General features: G+C 38.0%; 1 protein-coding gene across 1 annotated transcript in view; it reads right to left on the reverse strand.

The window, feature by feature from the left end:
* Atm (ATM serine/threonine kinase) overlaps positions 1-22,825 on the reverse strand; it is a 106,240-nt gene that overhangs the window by 30,268 nt on the left and 53,147 nt on the right. The window contains exons 35-44 of the mRNA XM_041638438.1: positions 19,825-19,966; positions 18,352-18,528; positions 17,148-17,325; positions 13,881-13,968; positions 9,381-9,536; positions 6,936-7,023; positions 3,642-3,730; positions 3,448-3,550; positions 2,596-2,744; positions 255-359 (exon numbers count right to left, since the gene is read on the reverse strand). Of these exons, the coding sequence (XP_041494372.1) occupies positions 255-359; positions 2,596-2,744; positions 3,448-3,550; positions 3,642-3,730; positions 6,936-7,023; positions 9,381-9,536; positions 13,881-13,968; positions 17,148-17,325; positions 18,352-18,528; positions 19,825-19,966 (1,275 nt within the window). The remainder of the gene's footprint in view (positions 1-254; positions 360-2,595; positions 2,745-3,447; positions 3,551-3,641; positions 3,731-6,935; positions 7,024-9,380; positions 9,537-13,880; positions 13,969-17,147; positions 17,326-18,351; positions 18,529-19,824; positions 19,967-22,825) is intronic.

Consider the following 22,825-nt stretch of genomic DNA (forward strand, 5'->3'; position numbering starts at 1 on the left):
GATTGAAACCTTTTAGAAAGAGAACACTATCACGATCTTCCTGAGGGCTCAGAGTGAAGAAGGGACACAGAGTTCTGGGGGAAGAAAAGCCTTTCTTGAGAGAGAGAGAGCAAAGAATGGCAAGGAAACAACCAATCACAGCCACCACATTTTCATCCCTTCATTGACGCAAATACTCACATCAGAACTACTCACACTGTGAGGACAACCGTCACGGCATTAAATGTAAAAATAATCTTGGCTTTTTATGATACCTGGCATATCTGAGACTTTCATAAAATGTGGAGAATTCTCTGTTTCTTAGAGACTGCAGAGCATTATACAATGATTCATGGTAACTGGCTCCTTCTAGTTCTTGGCTGCGGCATTAAAAAACAAATTTAAAAACAGAAAATCATAACATATGCATGTATAAATGACTAACTGAAAGAATAAAATTGAAAACTAAAATTATTTCTTATAAAAATTTGCAAAATTAACCAAAAGCTGGGTGTAATGGTACATGCCTTTATTAGGGTGTCAGAGGTAGGCTGATCTCTGTGAGTTCAAGGGCAGTCTAGTCTACACATGGCAAGTTCCAGACCTGACATAAATAAATAATAATGAAATAAAAAAATAAAACAAAGCACTTTATAGGCTATTTAAATTATTAAAATAAAAAAAGGTTCTAGAAAACTTCTTTGGTTCTCCATCTTTTATTTCCATTTCTTATTATATTCCAGGTTCTATGAACCAAGTTCTAGATGCAAAAGATCTATTAATGGACAAATTAGATAGTTTTCTCTCTTGTGAAGCTTATATTCTGCTTTGGACAATAAATCTAAAAAATACTATATTATCACAAGAGTCATGCAGAGAATCAATGTAGGGTAACAAACTAGCAGGAAAGAGTAGCTGACATAAGAGTGGTCAATAAAGGCTTCTGAATTAGGGCATTATTTAATTTATTTATTTATTTGAGTTTTTTGAGAAGAGTTTCTCTGTAGCTTTGGAGCCTCTCCTGGAACTTACTCTGTAGACCAGTCTGGCCTCAAACTCACAGAGATCCACCTGCCCCTGCCTCCCAAGTTCTGGGATTAAAGATGTGCGCCACCGCTCCACTACTGCCCGGGTAGGGTACTATTAAAATAGAAAATGGATGACAAGAAACTGTGACAAACATGAAAATTGGAGGAAACAGGCTTCTAGCCTTTATATAACACTATATTAGACTAAATCAAAACATAAAAGGTGACCTGTATGGCTGAAACACCAAGCAAGGAGAAGAACTATCTATGTAAGTTTACAAAAACAGACAGAGACCACTTTAAACAATAAAATGTTTTTAAAATATGAGAATAGCCAGTGGTAGTGCATACTTTTAATCTCAGCACTCTGGAGGCAGAGACAGGTGGATTTGTGTGAGTTCCAGAATGCCAACGCACCAGAGAAAAACTCTCTCAAAAAAGAGGGGGGTGGGGGTGGGGAGAGGATAAATCTATAGCACTTACAATATGAAATCTAAAAAAGATTTTTATAGAACTACTAATCCTTTACTAATCTAGGTGTTTTGGTTTTCATTTTTAAAAATATGGTGATTGACATACAGGTTACAACTTTCATCTTTTGACACCTTGGTTTAGCACTACTTCTTTTTGTTTGGCTATCTGTTTTTTAAGTCATTGTCTCCCTGTATAACACTGGCTGGCCTAGAACTCATTATGTAGACATGCCTGATTCTGCCTTCCTGAATGCTAGACTAAAGGCATGCATCATTTCTTCTAGCCTAGCATTAACTTTTAACAGAAGAAAATATTAACAAGTTAATTTATTTTACTATCCAGTCAATAGTTAGTGAAAGTGTTTGTGGCTAACTACAATGTAGGCAAAATGTGGAAGAATGCCTTTACTTGCTTTTGGATTCCTCAGTCTAACAAACAGTATTCTCATAGGAGAAGACCCTTTTAAAATTTCTACTTGTGAGCCAGGTGGTGATAGCACACGCCTTTAATTCCAGCACTTGGGAGACAGAGGCAGGCAGATCTCTGTGACTATGAGGCCAGCCTGGTCTACAGAGCGAGTTTGAGGATGAGCTCCAAAGGTACACAGAGAAGCCCTGTCTCGAAAAACCAAAAAAATAAACAAATAGATAAATAATAAAATATTTTATCTTCAAAAATGCCTGAGGCAGGGAACAGAATTTATCTTGTGGAAAGAAGAGAATATATTTTTTTTTGAGACAGGGTTTCTTTGTGTAGCCTTGGCTATCCTAGAACTAACTCTGTAGACCAGGCTGGCCTTGAACTCACAGAGATCCATATCCACCTGCCTCTGCCTCCTAAGTATTGGGATTCTAAGTACTGGGATTAAAGGCATGTGCTACCACGACCCGGCCTGAAGAATAAAATTTAAGCCTTGCTGTTTTAATTACTTATTGCTACCTTATTTAGGTATAGTATTTAGGTACATGTGTAGCCCACAGTAGCAGTAAAATATAAAAAGAACACCTTAATATTCATAAATAAGAAAAATATCTTTTTAAAGATTACATTTTAGAGTTAGACAAAAACGTAACCAGGGAAAGGCTAATGCTTTGAGATGTCCATTTATTCTTACGTGGCAGAACTGCAGAGGTCCCACTGCATATTCCTCCACGCTGCTTGATAATGAAGTTCCTGCAGTTCAGCATCCCTCTCTCTATTTTCATGATCTAATCCTTTTAGATAGATGGAAAGAACATGGGAGAGCCCCAAATTCTGCAAAGCCTAAAAGGAAGTTATTACAAAATAAATAATCAAATATCTCAACATAAACTACAGCAGTGGTTCTCAATCTTCCTAATGCTGTGATCCTTTAAGAATAGTTCCTCATAAAAAAACCATAAAATCGTTTTCATTGCTACTTGTCAACTATACTTTTACTTTTGCTACTGTTATGAATCATAATATAAACATCTGATATGTAACCCTCTATGAAAGGGTTGTGTGCGACCTACAGATTGAGAATCACTGAATGGGGGGAGCAAACAAAAATTAACTTAAAATGTTGTAATCAACAGTACCACCTAAAATTCTAAAATAACGCTTATCATATTTCCTCAGAGGATGCTAATGTTTGGTGGAAAACACCTCAACATATTGATCAGTGATGGAAATAACAGTTTCTGGGACCATCTCTACTGCAAACTAGAGATGCCATGTGAAGCACTAAGTATCTCCCGGCATACTGTGTATACACTCAAGAAAAGTCTTCTGCTGTCGTCTAATAAAGCTTCATCAACAAAACTACACTGTCCTGTCCAGTTTTCCTGTGTATCCCTGAGGCTTTAGCCTAATGTCTGAAAGCAGTAACTCCAGTCCTGTCTTCAGAGTTTACCTGACTGTGTAAACAGTTTACTGAGATGCTGAAATAATGTTAGCAGTTGTCCTGATGATGGCTTTACAGAGCAGATACAGAAAAAGAGTGTACCTGAATTATTCCTGACTGGCGGGTCGAAGAGGAGATTGCGGTCTCAAGGTCATATGTTACTAAGGCTTTTCCCCACATTGCTTCATGTTCGTAAGTCCGTATTCTATAGGAAAATATGATAAAAACATCTTTTGTTTTTGTATGCATGTAGCTACTTCAAAAAGAACAATTATTATCTAAAAAGTCCAATTTACCTAGTAAGGGGCTGTAACATTTTCCCTCCACCACAGCCATACAGGCTGTCTGGTTCTCCTATGCTTCTGTAGATCTCTAAGAGAAGATCCTGAAAACAGAAATACCAAAGATAGAGATTGAAAAAAAAGAAAAATAATCAGTTCATGAATTTATAAGCTTCAAATTTCATCATTATTAATTCATAATTCACAACATATAAATGTGTTGTAAAGGTAAAATACAGTGATATTTAAAAACATACAAAATATTTGAATCAATAGGACTGTAAATTCATCCCATACGATAAAATGATTATAGTCTAATTTAGAAGGAATGCTCACAGACTGGAGAGATGGCTCAGCAGTTAAGAGCACTTACTGCTCTTGCAGAGGACCCAGGTTTGATTTTCAGCACTCACATTGTGGCTCACAATCATCTGTAATTTCAGTACTATGGATCCAAAGCATTTTTCTAGCCTCGGCAGGCACCAGGAATGCACACGGTGCACTTATATACATGAAAACAAAATACTCATATGCATAAAATAATAAATCTAAAAAAGAAGTGACATTCACAATTTTATGAATTAGATAAAACATACTAGGTTTTTTTTTCAATCATATTTAGCAATAATTACCATTCAAAACAATCTAGTCAGCAGATGAAATTGTAAATGGGAAAATAAAATTCTGCAAAGCCTAACTACTGAAACTGGTAAAAACAAAGGTCATACATTTTCTTTAAAAGGACTCATAGTTTAAGTGCATAAAGCAGCAATTTAATTACTTAAACACCTATGTGAAATTTACATAGGAAATACTAGTGCTGTTTAACTTCAATGAAATAAAACACACAACAAAAACAAAAAAAGAAGCTACGTTTTTTAAAAAAATGAGTAAGCAATTTACTTGCCTTGATATTTTTGCTATGGGAAGTATTTCCTAAATACAAATCCACCGATACTGGTATAATTCTACATAAAATTCTTATTCAAATATTCTATTCATAGACATGAAAAAAAAAACCTTGAAAGTTGAAACACTTAGTCCCTAACAATGCTTATACAAAAAGAAACTCATAAAAAATCAGCACAGAAAGGCTAAACTATTTAGTATTAAGAGAAAAAGGAACGCTAATATAGTGGATCACGTGGTAAGCACAAGACAAGGCTGAGGATGCATCAGGAGATGCTTAGTCACCAATGTGCTTGCCACGAAAGCATAAAGACCTAAGTTCAGATCCCCAGTACACATAAAAAGCTCAGGAACATTACTGTAGCTCTGTAATAGAGTTTGAAGTCAGGGATGGTAATGCCTCCAGAAGATCCTTTATTGTATAGGATTGTTTTGGCTATCCTGGGTTTTTTGTTTTTCCATATAAAGTTGATTATTGTCTTCTCCAGATCTGTGAAGAATTTTGATGGGACCTTGATGGGGATTGCATTGAATCTATAAATTGCCTTTGGTAGAATTGCCATTTTTACTATGTTGATCCTCCCAATCCAAGAGCAAGGGAGGTCCATCCATTTTTTGGTATCCTCTTCAATTTCTTTCTTCAATGCCTTAAAGTTCTTGTCAAATAGATCTTTCACTTCCTTGGTTAGATTTACCCCCAGATATTTTATGCTGTTTGTGGCTATCGTGAATGGCGATCTATGAGGGCTGATGAGACGCAAAGGACAATGGCATGGGGGTTTGATCCTACGTAATGTGATGGCTTTGTGGGAGCCCAGCCAGTTTGGATGTTCACCTTCCTAGATATGGACGGAGGTGGGAGGTCCTAGGTCTTACCACAGGGCAGAAAATCCTGACTGCTCTTTGGACTGGAGAGGGAGGGGGAAAGGAGTGGGGGGAGGGGGAGAAGGGTGGGAGGAGGGGGTGTAGGGGGAGGGAAATGGGAGGCTGGGAGGAGGTGGAAACAAAAAAAAAAAAAAAAAAGCTCAGGAACAGCTGCAACCATCTGTGATCCTACCTCTTGGGAGGCAGGCAAGTAGATCCTTAGAGTTCATTGATTAGCCTAGCAAAATCAGTGAGCTCTAGGTTTAAGAACACACCTTGTCTCAAAAAAATAAGATACTGATTAAAGACACCTGACTTCAACATCTGGCCTGCTTCCGCAAACACACACACACACACACACACACACACACACACACACACACACACACACCATGGCTGAATGTGAAGTTAGAAGTTAAGGAGAAAGAAATAAAAGGTTATAAGCAAACTTAGCAATTTCTAGTTCGTGGAAAACATTAGGCAAGTGACATTTTAATGGAATGAAGGAAAGAAATGCAGAAAGCAAATAGAGACAATATCACAAAGTCCAGCTGTTAAAGGAAAGAAGACAGTGAGACTAAAGAGAACCTCCTATCTCCAAGAACAGGAATATGTTTGAAACAGTAAAGGTCTGAAGTGGTTACGACACAATTCTGAAGGAGCACAGCATATCAAAGTTACTGAGAAAGAACAGATAAATAACCTGAGACAAAGGGAAAGTGTTATTCTATTTTAATAAGAGAAATAATGACAAGAGCATATGTGGGGAGATTTAAGTCTGATTGTCATGCTTGAATACTTGGTCCCCCATTAGAAAAGCGTGAGAAGGATTAGGCCATGCAGCCTATGGAGGAAGTCTGTCTTGGGGGGAGGGTTGTCATGCCTTTGCTCTGCCGTTATGGACTATAACCCTCTAAAACCATAAGCCCAAAATTAAACGCTGTCTTCTAAGTTGCCTTCATGGTTTCTTACCACAGCAATAGAAAAGTAACAGAGACATCAACTATTCTCTCCAAAAAGCAGAAGGCAGGTGAAGACAGCTAGAAAAAACGTGGACTTCAGAGGTCAAAGCAGAGAGGAATGAGCTGGCCAAGGAGATCAGGAGTGCCAAACAGTGCTACGCAGTACATTGAGACAGTACTTAGAAACTTACAAATGAAGCTGCTGCTCTGTGACATATGTATACATGCAAAAAAGTTAGCAACTTAGAAATGCTATAGATAAAATAGAAGAAAACACAACAGCAAAAGCTGTGTGGTATAAATTTACACCATGAGACAGGTGATTTCACTTAAGCCTTTTAAAGTCAGACAGGGTCAGTTATTCATGCAGCATTACATAAAAAGTGGCAGGTCAAGACTGGAAATTATTTCTCTACTCAGACCATATATACACATACATACATACATACACACGCAGATACATACATATGATGCTCAGTCCAGTAAGTAGCTTCAGTTTTAAAATCAATGATATCACTATAAAAAATAATACAACGTATCACATAAAAACCATCACAGAATTTCTAATATTTACCTGTAAGCTTATTCCTGTTTCTTCTTTACTTTTTTCACTCAAACTAGAAATAGTTGTACCTTGACTCCCTTCTTCAAATGTTGGACTTCTGTTTATTATAAGAACAGCTCTTTTAATGAGAATATACGAAGAGGTTATGAATATATTTATCCTACTCTTTAACAGAAAGAAACTAATTATGGTTGCAAAAAGAATGGTAATCCATTTTTACACAGAATATCACTTAGACCTGGAATTGAAAAGAAATTTGAGAAATTATATATAAAAACAATATTGTATAAATGGCAAAGCTATATGCCAAACATGCTTATTTATATAGAAACAGGCCTGTTTAAAATAGAGCAGAAGTTTCCCAATTTGATTCTAAATATTCTATCAGTAGTCTTACCTAAAGTTCAACTTGATAATTGCAGATATACATAATAAGACCACAAGACACATTTAACCTCCAGTAAACTGAGAAAACTTAAGACATTTGATGAAAGTAAGTTGGAGTCACTGAAACCTAAGATTATAAAAGTAATAAATAATGAGAGTAGAACTCAGATTTATCCACTCTAATTAAGCATTTAAATATATGGGTGTATAGTTTGGTGACTCATTTTCATATCATGACTTTTACTATGCCTATAATAATCCAATATATAAGTTAAATGCTCCTATGATAGTCCCTCTAATATCTTTCTAAAATATGTTCTGTATTATCTATACTATTTTCCTTCAAACTAGATAAAGTCATATTTTTGCTTTCTTCTTCCAATGTGGCACTTTCTTATCAACTACATTTACATATTTGATGGAGGAGGGAAATGATGTATATGTGTTACTTTTATTGGTTAATAAATAAACTGCCTTGGCCTTTGATAGGACAGAAGATTAGGTAGGCGGAGTAGACAGAACAGAATGCCGGGAAGAAGGCAGTGAGGCAGACGCCATGCCTCTCCTCTCCAGGCAGTTGCCATAGCTCTCCTCTCCAAGAATGGATGCAGGTTAAGATCTTACCAGTAAGCCACCACCTTGTGGTGCTACACAGATTATTAGATATGGGTTAATCAAGATGTGAGAGTTAGCCAGTAAGAAGATAGAGCTAATGGGCCAAGCAGTGTTTAAAAGAATAGTTTCCGTGTAATTATTTCAGGTAAAGCTAGCCGGGTGGCGGGAAGCAGCCCGCTGCTCCTATTACAACATATATTTTTTTTCGTCCCCCCCCCCCCCCCCAGACAGGGTTTCTCTGTGTAACCGCTCTCATTGTTCTGGAACTAGCTCTTATAGACCATGCTGGCCTCGAGTTCTCGGAGATCCATCTGTCTTTGCCTCCCAAGTGCTGGGATCAAAGGCATGCACCACCACCGCCCAGCTCAACTACACTTTTTTTTTTTAAGATTTATTTATTTATTGTGTATACAACATTCTGCCTCCATGTATGCCCACACGCTAGAAGAGGGCGCCAGATCTCATTACAGATGGTTGTGAGCCACCATGTGGTTGCTGGGAATTGAACTCATGACCTCTGGAAGAGCAGCTGGTTCTCTTAACCACTGAGCCATCTCTCCAGCCCTCAACTACACTTTTGTTAACTATACAAACTAGTACAATCACTTTAAGAAACAATTCAGCACTACCTTACTAAGTTTAAAAGAGATATTTTGATTGAGGAAGCCACTATGGGGTTAGCAAGAAACCTGGCTCTAGAAAAATTCCCAGGAATCCACAAGGATGACCCCAGCTAAGAGCCTAAGCAACAGAGGAGAGGGGCCCCGAACTGGCCTTGCCCTGTAGTCAGACTGATGATTATCTTAAATATCACCATAGAACCTTCATCCAACAACAGATGGAAACAGAGGCAAAGAACCACATCGGAGTACTGGACTGAGCTCCCAAGGTCCAGTTGAAGAGTGGGAGGAATGAGAATATGAGCAAGGAGGTCAAGACCATGAAGGGTTCATCCACTGAAACAGTTTACCTGAGTAAATGGGAGCTCACCAACTCCAGCTGGACTGGGAAGGAACAAGCATAGGACCAAACTAGTCTCTCTGAATGTGGTTGACAGTTGTATGGCTGGGGCAGACTGAGGAGTCACTGGCAGTGGCACTGGGATTTATCTCTACTGCGTGTACTGGCTTTTTGGGATCTTATTCTCTTTGGATGCATACCTTGCTCAGCCTAGATGTAGTAGGGAGGGCCTTTGATTTTCTACAAAGCAAAGTGCCTTACCCTGTCTTAGGATTAGAAGGGGGTGGGGGGGTGGGAGGGTGTGTGGAGGTATTGGGAGGAGAAGAGGGAGTGGGAATTTGGATTGGTTTTTTTTTTTTTTAAATCTAATAAAAAAAATTCTGGCTAAAGTGTCTTTTAAATGGAGAAATGGGGCAAAATAATCTTTACTATATAATTTTATTGAAACAATATTAATACAAATTTAAAAACCGAAATGTCAAAATCCATTACCTTTTCTCTTGTTCATCCATGCTTTTCTTATCTGAATAGACCTCTGCGTAGAGCAATGCTGTGAAGTGAGCAGCACAAGACTGAGCCACCTTTGCAACCTCCAGGTAATTCAAATCCAGCCAGAAAGCATCATCAAAAGCTGTTCCTGAAGAAGGCCTGAAGAGGAAGTAAACATGATCCCATGTCACTGCTAACACAAGAAGCACAATGGTACAGAACAGAGCTGAAAGCCACAATTCTCTAGTGTATGATTATAAACCATTCTGAGATAGCCCGGCTAAAGTCCAGTTCTCAATGGTCTTGACTCATAAACCTCTCAGAGAATCTGTAGAGAACTACCAATTATCACGCCATACAAATCTGGGCTCTGCACCCACACTTTACATCATCAGTTGCAAAGGACAGCTTCATAACCACTTTCAGTATGAAAACATGGTTTCTTCTCAGACAGGAAAAATAAACTGTGATAGGCTAATTCTAATTGACTACTTGATGGAATTTAGAAAGACCGTGGATACAAACTTCTGGGCATGTCTTTCACAGATTTCTAGAAGACCCACCCTGAATGTGGGTAGCACCATTTCATGAGCTCAGATCCTGCACTAACTAAAAAGCTGAGCTCCAGCATCAATGACTCTCTGCTTCCTAAAGATGAAGAAAAAGCTATCAACTGCCTCCTGTTTTTGCCACCGTGCCTTCCCCAACACAGTCAAACATACATCTCAAACTAAAAGTCACAATCAACCCTTCCTTCCTTTCCTTAAGCTACTTTCATAGGGTATTTTGTCACAGTGATGGGAAAAGTAATATACATGTCTTTTCTGTTGTAATGATTTGCTCCTATTATCCAACACTGAACTACTTAATTAAAAAAAATGTCCACTGTGATATGACAGATCAGAACTGAAAACTAGAGATATTATCTTTTTCAAAGGTAAAATTATAGCCATAAGACAACATAGCGGTTAAGGGTACTGGCTATGGAGTAGTATACAGCTAAGTACAAAGCTAGTTTTACCACCTGCTCCTAGCTGTATCATCTGTAGCAACTTAAGTTAGTCATTTTGAGTCCTATCTGTAAAAACCAGAACAGCACAAACAACATTTTCTACATAGTCAGCACTTCAGTATAATAATTACTTCTGAGGAAACTCGAGTTCAGAAAAATCAAAGTTGCCCACCGAAAAGAACTGTACATTTATTGAATGCTAGGTATATTACATACATTGTCAATGTTGCTTACCATACATCTCTATCCTTAAAGTAGATGTTTTTTTAAAATATTTATTTATTATGTATACAATATTCTGTCTATGTGTATGCCTGAAGGCCAAAAGAGGGCACCAGACCTCATTACAGAGAGTTGTGAGCCACCATGTGGTTGCTGGGAATTGAACTCAGGATCTTTGAAAGAGCAGGCAATGTTCTTAACCGCTGAGCCATCTCTCCAGCCCCTAAAGTAGATCTTATACTCATATTTATTTGGGGCAGGGCTCACAGTCCTAGCTATCCTGGAATGCATAGAGATCCCCCTTTCTCTGCCTGGGATTAAGGGTATGCATCAAGATGCCTGTGTCCTTATCCTGATTTTTTAAGAATGAGAAGATATCAGGTAACACGGTCAGATCACACAGCTTTTAACAAAGCACTTAAGTCCTGCCCTAGTCACATCTTCTTGAGTAATTTTTTAAAAAGGTTGTTTTCTTTTTCAAGACTTGATCTTTCTGTGTAGCCATGGCTGTGCTGGAATTCACTATGTAGACAGGTTGACCTGGAACTGGGAGATCGACCTGCCTCTGCCTCCTGAGTTATGGGAAACATGGTACCACCACACCAGACCTCCAGGTTTTAATAACAATAAAAAAGTAAAATTTTTTTGTATGGAGATAGTGTCTTTGTTTTGTAATTCTAGGTTGACTTTAAACTCACTAGCTGAGGCTGGACTCAAATCACAATCCTTTTCCTGAGCCTCCTAAATTCTAGGATTACAGATGTGCACCACTACGCCCAACTCAAGAATTTCTGTCTTGTACAATTACTATGTGTCAACTAAACACAAAAAAGTGAATTTTTAGATGTGTGTATATCTATAGCACGTGTATGTCCATCATGTGCTACTGTGCACATGTAGAGGTCAGAAAACCATTTTGGATGTCGGTCCATGTCATCATCCTGTTTAAGACAAGGTTTCCCTTGTTGTCCAGAATGCATAAACTAGGTTTGTTAGCTAGCCCACACGCTTCTGGGCATTCTCCTGTGTCACCTTTTATGGTTGTGGGATTAGATGCATGGTCAACTGCACCACTGGGATCCAGGATCAGGCCATGAGGCTTGTGCAGCATGTAAGATTTACATAGTCAGCATTCCACTCACTAACCATCTTCCCATCCCTAAAAATAGTCTCTAAAAAAGATTTACCTTCTCTATCTTGCCAACATCATCATTCTACCTCATTAAGCCTGAAATAAATGGCTCTAAGATTAAACTACCTCCCATACCAGAAAAGGGCACTCGCAGCTACAAGTGAAGTGCTTTCTCAGAGGAGGATATGGCATAAAACAAGATAAATTACAAACTTTGTAGTCACAAAAAGACATTAAAAAGAAAAAAGGAAAAAAAAAACCCACAAAAAAACCCAAGCCTGTTAGTGAGATGGAATGTCATGAAAGGCATGTATCTTTTACAACTGTGCTAACAATGACTTTGTGGTACTTTTTGGCTCCTGACTGCCAAGATACCATTCTACCCGAGCTGCAATGCTTACACTAGGCAGAGAGGGAGTAACAGATGCTAGTGAGACATAGAATGAGTTAGATGCACAGAATTGGGTAGAGGTAAAAGCAATGTGGCAGAACATATTTAAAAACAAGCCTAAGCCAAAAGTCTAGCTTTTGTAATTAATAATAAACCTTTGTGTCGTTATTTGGGAGCTGGATGGTGGGACAGAAAAAGACTCATTACACATCTGAAGAGGTGAAAGCGGTCAGAAGGCTGAGGTGGGTGGCTTGATTGCTATCCAGAGCCATGGTGATTTCTAGGCCTAGGCTGCTGCCAGGACCCATGTCTGGGTTCATGGCCCTGATGCAGCCTCAGTCTGTGCTGATGTTGGTGGATCTTGATACCACAGAAGGCCTAGAGGATAGGGCTATAAAGAGTTGACCCCCACCTTCCCGACTCGTTGCAACACTAGAGAGAACTGGTCCTACCCCTCACTGGCTAAAGCACTCAGGAGAGAGTTCAACACCCTGGTCAACACAGTAGAGCTAGCCCTGATGATGTAGGTGTGGGAGAGTGGACCCTAAGACTGTGAAAACAGAACTGGCCCCACCCACTGCTCATAACTGCAAGGGGTGAACCAGGCAAGGCAATGTTGGAGAACTCACCTTGGTGGTGAAGAAAGCTGGCAGGTTGACCAACCCTGCAAATACCCAGGCCCAGAAGTAGCATTATGAGTTGGCCCACCCTATCTATGATCTGTTGGCGCACAGACCCAAAGCTGAAGGATCTCTACAACACAAGGCAACAGCAGGATAATCAAGAAAAGTCCTAGTGAGGGCCCAGCATTGAAACTGTACAAGAAACCAGAGGCCTTGAAACAGACCAATGATTCTTTGCAATGAACACTTGCAGTAAAGATATAGGAATAAAAGGGTTTACTACGTGACTCACTGTGTCACACTACAGCTTCCATGACGAGACTAATTTTTCCTTTTTTCTCTTAAATTTTTCTATTTGAAGCCGGGCGATGGTGGCGCACGCCTTTAATCCCAGCACTCGGGAGGCAGAGGTAGGCGGATCTCTGTGAGTTCGAGACCAGCCTGGTCTAGAGAGCTAGTTCCAGGACAGGCTCCAAAGCCACAGAGAAACCCTGTCTCGAAAAAACAAAAAAAAACAAAACAAAAAAAAATTTTCTATTTGAGGGGGAAAGGTTGCAAGGGCAGAAGGTGGCCACGAAGGAATGGAGAAATGAATAGGTTGGAGATGCATGATGTGAAAAACACAAAGAATAAAAAGAAAGTTAAAAATAACAATAGAACAAAGACACTATATTGCAAAGTAACTTACCTAAATCAATTCTGTCATATCACAAAAATTCTAGAGATTTTCATCGTAAGTATGGCACACAGCAACAAAAGCTTTACCTTATAACACAGATGATAAAGGAGACATCTGACTCTAGGTACTCTAAGAACTATTTAATGAGCAGCAGCAGCAGTACTGAGAACAATCTGGGAAAACAATATACTTCTTTCTCACATTCACTAGAGCATGACTTAGCCACAGCAGTATGCCTGCTGGACAACTGGTACAAGAACCGACAGTTCCCCACACTTGACCTAAGTGTTGTGCTGCATACAGATTACTAAAATATAGAAGTATCGTACCCATTAATTTTAGCAGTCTGAAGCAGTTGCAAATAAAACAATCAAGCTAAAATGTAGCCAGAAAAAAGGTACAGTGCTCAGTTCCCAACCTGAGAAACAACTGTTACCATATTACCTCTTCTGCCTTCTCAAATAGTCGACAACAGCAAGCATTGTTCTTTGTGACTTTTTATCCAAACAGCATCGGAGAAAGTGCTCTGGCTCTAAAAGAAATAGAAATAGCTCTTCTAAATCTCAGAGTGATATAAAAGTACTTTCTTGTCTGTGTCCTTCTCCTTCTACACTGATAGGTGGTTACCCAAAACAAAAATGCTTCTTAATAAATTTAAACCAATTTAATTTAGCGCCCTTCCTTTTATTTCAAAAGAAACAATATGTATAGCATAAACAAGAACTGATGGTGCCGATTGTAATTTGTTTCTGAAACAGTACCTACTGGCTTGAGATGTCATATGTGCTGGGTGCTTAGTACATTCACAACCATGAACAAATCAAGACTGTTTCTGCACACAGAACTCACTGGTTAGCCTGGAGGCTCTTAATATGGTGTGACAAGAGGAGTGAGAGAAAGGTTGAGATTGCTGTAGAATTTATGTGAGAGTGACCTCACCTGGACTAAGAAAAGCTTGAAGGAGAAAGTAACATCTGAAGCCAAAATACTGGTCAGTGGGGGAAGGGAAAGGATGGAGTGCCAGGGAAAGTCAGCAGAGTCCAATGGGGTGAGTGCAGCTCAGTTGGAAGGAATGTTGTGCTAGCCTGCACGAAGCCCTGGGCTCGATCTCCAGAACTGTATAAACTGGGTGTCATGGCAAGTGCCTCTAATACCAACACTTGAGAGGTAAAGACAGGAGAATTAGAAGTTCAAAGTCTTCCACTGCTATATGAGGAGAATTTGAGTTGCTGTCTCAAAAAACTAAATGCTAAAAAAATGTGTACCTGAGACGGCTAGTAGTAAGTAGAGTTCAGAAGGTAGTGAGGGCATCTCAACTTTCTGAATCAGAGCTAGACAGCAGAAAGAATGATGGTGACTGAGCAAACAGAATTGGCCAGATTAGGTACGCAGAGGGTGAGAAGGGTCTCCATGTGGGCAGCAAAGAACCATTAATTTTTATTTACATAACTGAGTTTGAGATTCATGTGATACATTCAAGTAAAGGTGTGAGACTTCCAGACACCAGAAACAGATACAGCATTTAAGATTTATAGGAATCTACATTTATTGCCATTTCAATAATAGTTTTATATATGTAAAGTCCAAAATTTCATCTAAGGTAATAAAAATATTAGCTCTCTATTAGCCCTCTCTAGAGACAAAACTAGATAATTTTGCTATTAAGTGATCAAAGTATAAACATAAGTGGTAAAATTGTTTAAAAAATACTTAAGATCGAGGCCACCCTGGTCTACAAGAGCTAGTTCCAGGACAGGAACCAAAAGCTACAGAGAAACCCTGTCTCAAAAAATAAAAAAAAACCCAAAACTTAAGATAAACTTCAAATTATTACTTATACCTATGGATCACATATTTTTTCCCTAAGTAAATATAGGTGATATATTGTAGACCGCTAACAAAGTCTCATCAAGAGTTTTTATTTTAGATTTTTTACATTATCTTAAATTATTTTTTTAAAATAGACTTAATTACAATAGTTATTGTACATGTGGGCACTGAGGCAGGGAGCTCGTATGGAGATCAGAGGAGAGACGCTTGTGCAGGTTGGTTTCCTCCTTCCACTATGTGGGTTTCTCAAGACTAAACTCAGGTCATCAGTTTTTGGTGGCAAGGAACCTTACCCATTAAAACCATCACATCAACCCATACTTTAGGATTTTTAATTCAGCAATTCCCCCAAAATTTCATTAAGCATATTCCAGATCATTTTGATGAACAACTTCTAGTCTAATAAGATCAAAGGTGGGGCAGCCATGTCTGTGTTGATATTTGTATGTTCTTTCGGACAGGTTGTTACTTTTGAATTTAACTGAAATCATACATATTAATGAGATGCCATTTGATTTTTCACTATAAGTATGTATTCTATAATGTTTTAGTGAGGTTAAATCAGGATTATATCTATCTCCTCAAAAATTTAAGTATAGCTGGTGGGAATGCAAGCTGGTACAACCCCTTTGGATGTCAGTGTGGCGATTTCTCAGAAAATTAGGAAACAACCTTCCTCAAGACCCAGTAATACCACTTTTGGGTACATATCCAAAGGATGCTTAATTGTGCCACAAGGACATGTGCTCAACTATGTTCATAGCAGCATTGTCATAGCCAGAACCTGGAAACAACCTAAATGCCCCTCAACCAAAGAATGGATAAGGAAAATGTGGTATATTTGCACAATGGAGTACTAGACAGCAGAAAAAAATAACATCTTGAATTTTGCAGGAAAATGGATGGAGGTAGAAAACATCATTTATAGTGAGGTAACCCAGACACAGAAAGACAATTATCACATGTACTCACTCATAGGTGGTTTTTAAACATAAAGCAAAGAAGGCCAGCCTATAAACCATAATCTCAGAGAACTTAGACAACAATGAGGACACTAACAGAGACTTACATAGATCTAGTCTACATGGGAAGTAGAAAGTGGATAAAGACAAGATCTCCTGGGTAAATTGGGAGCATGGGGACCTTGAGGGAGGGCTAAAGGGGGGAGGGGAGAGGCAGGGAGGGGAGCAGAGAAAAATGTAGAGCTCAATAAATATCAATAAAAATATTTATGACAAAAAATAAATATAAAAAAATTAAGTACAATAAAAACATAGTAACTATTCTTCAGTGTGTTTTAGGAAGATTTTTTTAAATGTATATGTAGGTATATGCACATGAAGACAAGTGCCCATGGAAGAAAGAGGTGTCAGGTCCCCATGGAGCTGGAGTTACAGGTAAGCTACCCAATGTGGTGTTGAGAATCAAACTCAGGTGATGTACTTTCCAACAAACCAAAAGGTTTTTATATGCAATCATTATCATTATCAACTGTCACCCTACTTTGCAGCAGAACATCAGATCTTATGTACATGTGAATCCAAATGTAGATATCTTAGATTATATGATTATGGGCAATTTAATTTTTTTTCTTTTTGGATAATGTATTTTTTAAAAAACTTATAGAACCTTTATTGTCTACAAAAATACGCCTGATGTAGAGGTCTAAAAATATAAAAATTCCATCATACCTCTACCATGGTACCAAACATGTGGATAAGTTTACGTTTTTATCTAAAATGGGAGCTCTGTTGTTACAAACATTACAAGCACAATGCCAGACATACAGAATGCACAGTAAGCTGCCCTGTTATTTACTGAACCATCTTTCTCTAAGGCTGAGAAGTTTACAGTATAAACATTAACAACTGAACAGCATACCTGAATCCGAACTTGCAGGAGTTGCTGATCGGCTTGCCTGTGAGAAGTGTTTAAAACAGCTAGTGAAAAATCCTCGGACATGTGTAGACAGCAGAGTCCGCCAAGATTCATGTGTATCTTGGAGTAAGACATCATGGATCAAGTATGGCAGCACAGCCTGGCAGAAGTCAGGTTTCACCTAGAACACAGTACACACCCACACAACTGCTTAGAGTAACACAATTCACTTAAAATGTTTACCCCATTGCTGACATATGAAAAATTTAAAAATACTACGTTGGTCTGCCATGAACTCAAGATAGTACTAAACACCAACCACCATCGCCAAAATTGTGTATCAAGTAGTGTTTAAAGAATAAATAAACAAACAGTAATACCAAGTATGGTATCTCAGGACTTGAGAGATGGTGATAAGGAACAGGAGTTTAAAGTCATCATTGGTTACACATGGAGACCCTATCTCAAAATGAAACAATAACCAACCAACAAAACACCAGCAGTGACCCTGGTCCTAATGCACTAGAGGCACATAGTCTCCCGGTGAGCCACAGCCTTTGTCCCCAAACATTTTTAGCTCTTTGAATTGGTTCATATACTTACTATTTGCTGAAATCAACTGTACCAGACCTTCCAATGTAAAACTCTACCGCTACCTAACTTTCTTCACTCAGAAAGCATGCTGAAGAATGCCAATTGACAGCAAACAGGAGCTGACTTTCAGTAATACAAAAAATTTATAATCACCATTGTTTAACATGTCATTACTAATTTATTCTAGTACTTTGTAAAATTTAACTAGTATGTTGTCATCTCAAAACTAAAGTGTGGCAAAGCAGTAGTGGCACATGTCCATAATCCCAGCACTTAGGAGGCAGAGGCAGGCAGGTCTCAGTGAGTTTGAGGCCACCTGGTCTACAAAGGACAGTCAGAACAGTTACATAGAGAAACCCTGTCTCAAAAAACCAAAACCAAACAAACAAAAAAACTAAAGTCTGCCATGTAGTTCTGGCTAACCAAAGATACCTACTTCAATGGATTTATAGCAACTAAATGTGGATTACACTGCAGGCAGATGATATACTCATCACTTAGTATTCTTTTCAAATATACAAATCACGATCAAATACACAGAAATTAAATAGAATGGGAAAAGCAAAGAAGAACAAAACCACAGGCTCTAAATAAGATTAATTAATCCTCTTACCTCACACATTGGCTTTAATAACTGAAGAATTTCACTTTTTATGCCTCCACTGTCCAAAAAGGCACATGTCAGAGTCTTTATCCAAATGTCATGACTTTCACTTTGAGGAACCCACAGATTCACATCATCCAGGCCTTCTAAGATATCTTCTCTAACAAACTGGGGTACTTCTAAAAACTAGAAGCAGAAAATCATTTCCTTGTCAAATCTGTTTCCAATAAAACTAAGTACACTTAGACTACACCTAGGGCCGCCATATGGTTCAGCAAGTAAAGGCACTTGCCATCAACCCTCACTGACCTAAGTCTGATCCCCAGAACCTACATGGTGTGAGGAGGGAACTGACTCTGGCACATGTCTACACGTATAAACACACAAAAGAGAAAATAAATGCTTAATAAAAGGAGTAAATCTGAATAGAATTATTTGCCTTTTAAAAGTTAAACAGATTAGACTAGGAATGGTGGTTCAGGCTGCAGTCTCAACTATTCAGGAGCTGAAGTAGGAGGATTTTAAGTTCAAAGCCTGCTTGGTATCTTAGTGAAATCCTGTCTTAAAATAAAAGTAAAACAGAGTTGGGATATAAGTCAAGTACAAGGCCCTAAGATCCAATCCCTGCTCCAAAAATAAATGAGAGGGAAGGGGGAGCACACATGTGAGATGGGGGGGTTTAAACTAGGGAGTGAAGCAGTAACAATATTACTGCAGGAGTGAGAAACCCAAGTTCTACTGTTAGCTCCGTCACTCGCTGGTAGTGTATTATACAACTCACACTCTGCCTTATCTGGCTCAGCTACAAAACTGGTTCAAATTTACCATAAAAAAATGATTTCAAAATGAGATTTTTACATGTTAAAAATACTTTACACTAAGCTATATTAGTAACTTCATTAACAGTTCTTACTAATTTTACTAAGAGTCAAACTATGATGCATTAAAATTACTACTTTAATGATGGGCATTTCTATTGAACTTAAGCAGGAAAAAAGCAATTGCATATTGCTATCACTTTCTGAAAAGAGGAATGCTTAGTAACAAGAGATGCAAAAGCTCTTAACATTATTGCAGACTGCGTTCAGCAGAATTGTTATGACATCAACATACAAGGAGGATGCTTACAGTCCTCTTATATTTATCCCAGTTGTGCTAAGCAGTAAATGCTTGTTGGCTGATCACAACATCTAAAATCATCCGGGATTGATGGTGCATGGGATCAAATGGTTTGCTATACCAAAAAAGAATTTCCCTCAGCACCAAATTACCACTTCTCTAGGTTATCTATTTCAATGTTTCTATCCTGCCCTAGTGAAAAATAACAAGTTCCTTAAGTTCAAAAATGTACAGTATGAATTTTTCTAGAGAACAGTATATTAGCACATAACTATTTTAAGCAATTTGGTATCTATAGTACAAAACAAATGTAATCATTCTACAAATAATAGGTACTCAACAAACACTTATTATTTAAGGGACCTTCTTCCTTGATGTTCTAAAAGGCTGTAGGTAGATCAGCATGGGATCTTCGGAAGTCTTATAAGCCTCCCAGAAACTGTGTCCAGTCTTTGTAGCCAAAATGTTTTTCAAACAGGTAGCAGCAGCTGATCGAACTTTGACACTGAAAAACATCACAATTAATTTATCAATTTGGAATGTTATGCAAATTCAACTGGAAAATTTTAAAACTAAAATTTAAAGTATTAGAAACTTCCTATCTATAAAACTCTGTACCACTGAAGAAAAAAGCCAAAGATTTTTAAAATATTCCCTCAGTAAACATGAGTTACTGATCACTTCAGCAGCAATTCTCTTCATTCTATACAATAATGACTATGTTACAATGATCATAATTTAAAGAATTCTTAAGGGGAATTACTTGGAAAAACATAGTATCATAAATATGATGAATTCACCTAAGAAAACATATTGACAGTATTTTCTCTAGTAATACAAATTATTTTTGAGGTGAAGTACAATGATATCTAACTCCAAATGATAAAATTATTGCAAATATATATATTTTGAAGGTACATACTCATTCTGACAAAGCAGTTAGTTGAAAATCATTAGCACTTAAAATTTCTAGAAAAAAAGTAAAATTTCTTCTTTTAAAACAAAACACCCTAGGAGATAGAGGGCTACAACAGTCCTGAAAATATGGCAACTGACAAGACAAAAAAAAAGAAAAGCTACCAGGCCCTGAAATTAGAATAATGACAAGTTAACAAAGAAGATTTAATTCTGTTCAGGTATGCTTTGCTAATTACCCAGAAGATGACCTATAAACCTGGATTCATTCCTCATTAAATCCAATTGACTCTGTTAAAAACATATCCTGCTTCCATCCATGCCCCTCATGTTCATTATTGGTCTCCTAACTCCCTAACTCATATGATAATTTTTTCTCCTCTGTACTATAGCAATAATTTCACAACCAATTCCTGTTTAGTCACTGTACTGATTTTTGTTTTTGGACAACTTGACACATCTAGAGTTATCTGAGGTGATGCCTCCATCAGACTGGCCTGTAGAGAAGTCTGGGGACGTTTTCTTAATTAGTGGTTAGGACCCAGGCCACTGAGGGCAGTGCTACACCTGGACAGGTGATCCTAACAGATATAAGAAATGTAGCTGACCTAGAGAGCAAACTGGTATGTAGCATTCATTTATCCATGGGCTCTGCTCTAGTTCCTGGTCTTCTTCTTCTTCCTTTTTTTTTTTTTTTTTTTTTGGTGGCTTTTTTGAGACGAGATGGGGGTTCCTCTCTGTGTAGCCTAAGCTGTGTTGAAACTAGTTCTGGTCATCTCTTAAAAGTATATATGTTTGTTGGCTTTATTCTTCTGCCTATCCTCTTATAATCTACCATGTTTCCATTACAGAGTTAATGAACCTTTACTTTTTTCGTTATCGCTGTTTTTGTTATATTAAACTGGCTGGCATGGATTCTTTCCTAACATTTTATTTTATTTTATTTTATTTATTTATTTTTTTTTTGGTTTTTCGAGACAGGGTTTCTCTGTGGTTTTAGAGCCTGTCCTGGAACTAGCTCTTGTAGACCAGGCTGGTCTCGAACTCAAAAAGATCTGCCTGTCTCTGCCTCCCAAGTGCTGGTATTAAAGGTGTGCGCCACCACTGCCCGGCCTAACATTTTATTATATAAATTTTCATATATACAGTAAAGGTGAAAAAAATTTACAGGGAATATCTGTATGCTTACTGTGTAAATTTTTGCATTGACATTTTTCGTCCATTAACATTTTACTGCTATCTTTTTTTAAAATCATGTTCCCTAACTTTCCTACCATTGTCAATCCTCTGAACTGAGCCTCCCACAATGGTAATGATGGGGTGGACAAATAAACCAGTTAAGTCAATGACTAAATAATGAGAGAGCTGGGAATATGGCTCAGTGATGCCTCGATGTAAGGCCCTGGATTTAGTCCCCATTATTGCAAACAATTAAAAATAACAGTACAATAAATAAGAAGTTAATAAATAATGAAAGGAAAGTAATCCGACAATCAACAAGCTAAAATAGTGACTGTATCTTAAAATTTTGTTTTGAACAAGGAATAAAATAGTAATAGAAAATTCTATTATTTCAAAGTTTTGGTGGTTAGAAAGCTTTTGCTCCATGGATTATTCTAAAAGATTCAAAATAAAGATTAGCTTGGAGGAACATAGCACCCTGGTTTTAAAAATCACAAAATATATTACTTTTTACATCCCTGTGTTTAAATTTGTAAGGGTGAAGGTGCATGACACCATGCTTGTAGCAGTCAGAAGACAACTTCCAGGACAAGGCTCTGTCCCTTTACCATGACTTCTGGGGATCAAACTCAGGTTGTCAAGTTTGATGGCAGGTGCATTTTAGCTGTTGAACCATCCCACCAGCCTACCTACACTCATGATTTACATTGTCTGTGTGGAACCACCTGGCAGTTTACTTCTTTATCCTTTGTCTAACTTAGTCTCACGAGATTTAAAACAGACCTTACTCTTCATCACCATCAAGTATCAGGAACAGAGGGTATTCAATCACACAAATTAATAAAGAAACTTAATAAAAAAAACATACAAGATTTTTTTAACGTAAGAACTTGAAAGTCGAGAGTAAAGAAATGTCTTAGTGGTTAAGAGCACTCATTGCTCTTGTAGAGGACCTGGGTTAGATGCCCAGCATCCACATGGTGTTTCACAATCACCCAACTCCAGTCCAGGGTATCCAATACCCTCTTCTGAGTTCCGTGGGCATCAGGCATGCATGTACATACACACGCAGGCCAAACATTCATGCACATAAAGGAAATATAAAAAACTTAAAAAAGAAAGAGAGAGAAACAGAAAGAAAGGAAGGGAGGGAAGAGGGAAGAAGGAACCAAGGAAGAACTTGCAAGGCGAAGTGGTAAGTGAAGCATTAGCATAATCTTCCTGAGAGCCAGATTTGGTTTCAGTTTCTATAATTGAATGCAAGGTG

Source organism: Microtus oregoni, unplaced genomic scaffold, assembly GCF_018167655.1.
Source record: "Microtus oregoni isolate MIOR12 unplaced genomic scaffold, Mior012 000055F_ref0000237, whole genome shotgun sequence".
Classification (NCBI taxonomy): Eukaryota; Metazoa; Chordata; class Mammalia; order Rodentia; family Cricetidae; genus Microtus; species Microtus oregoni.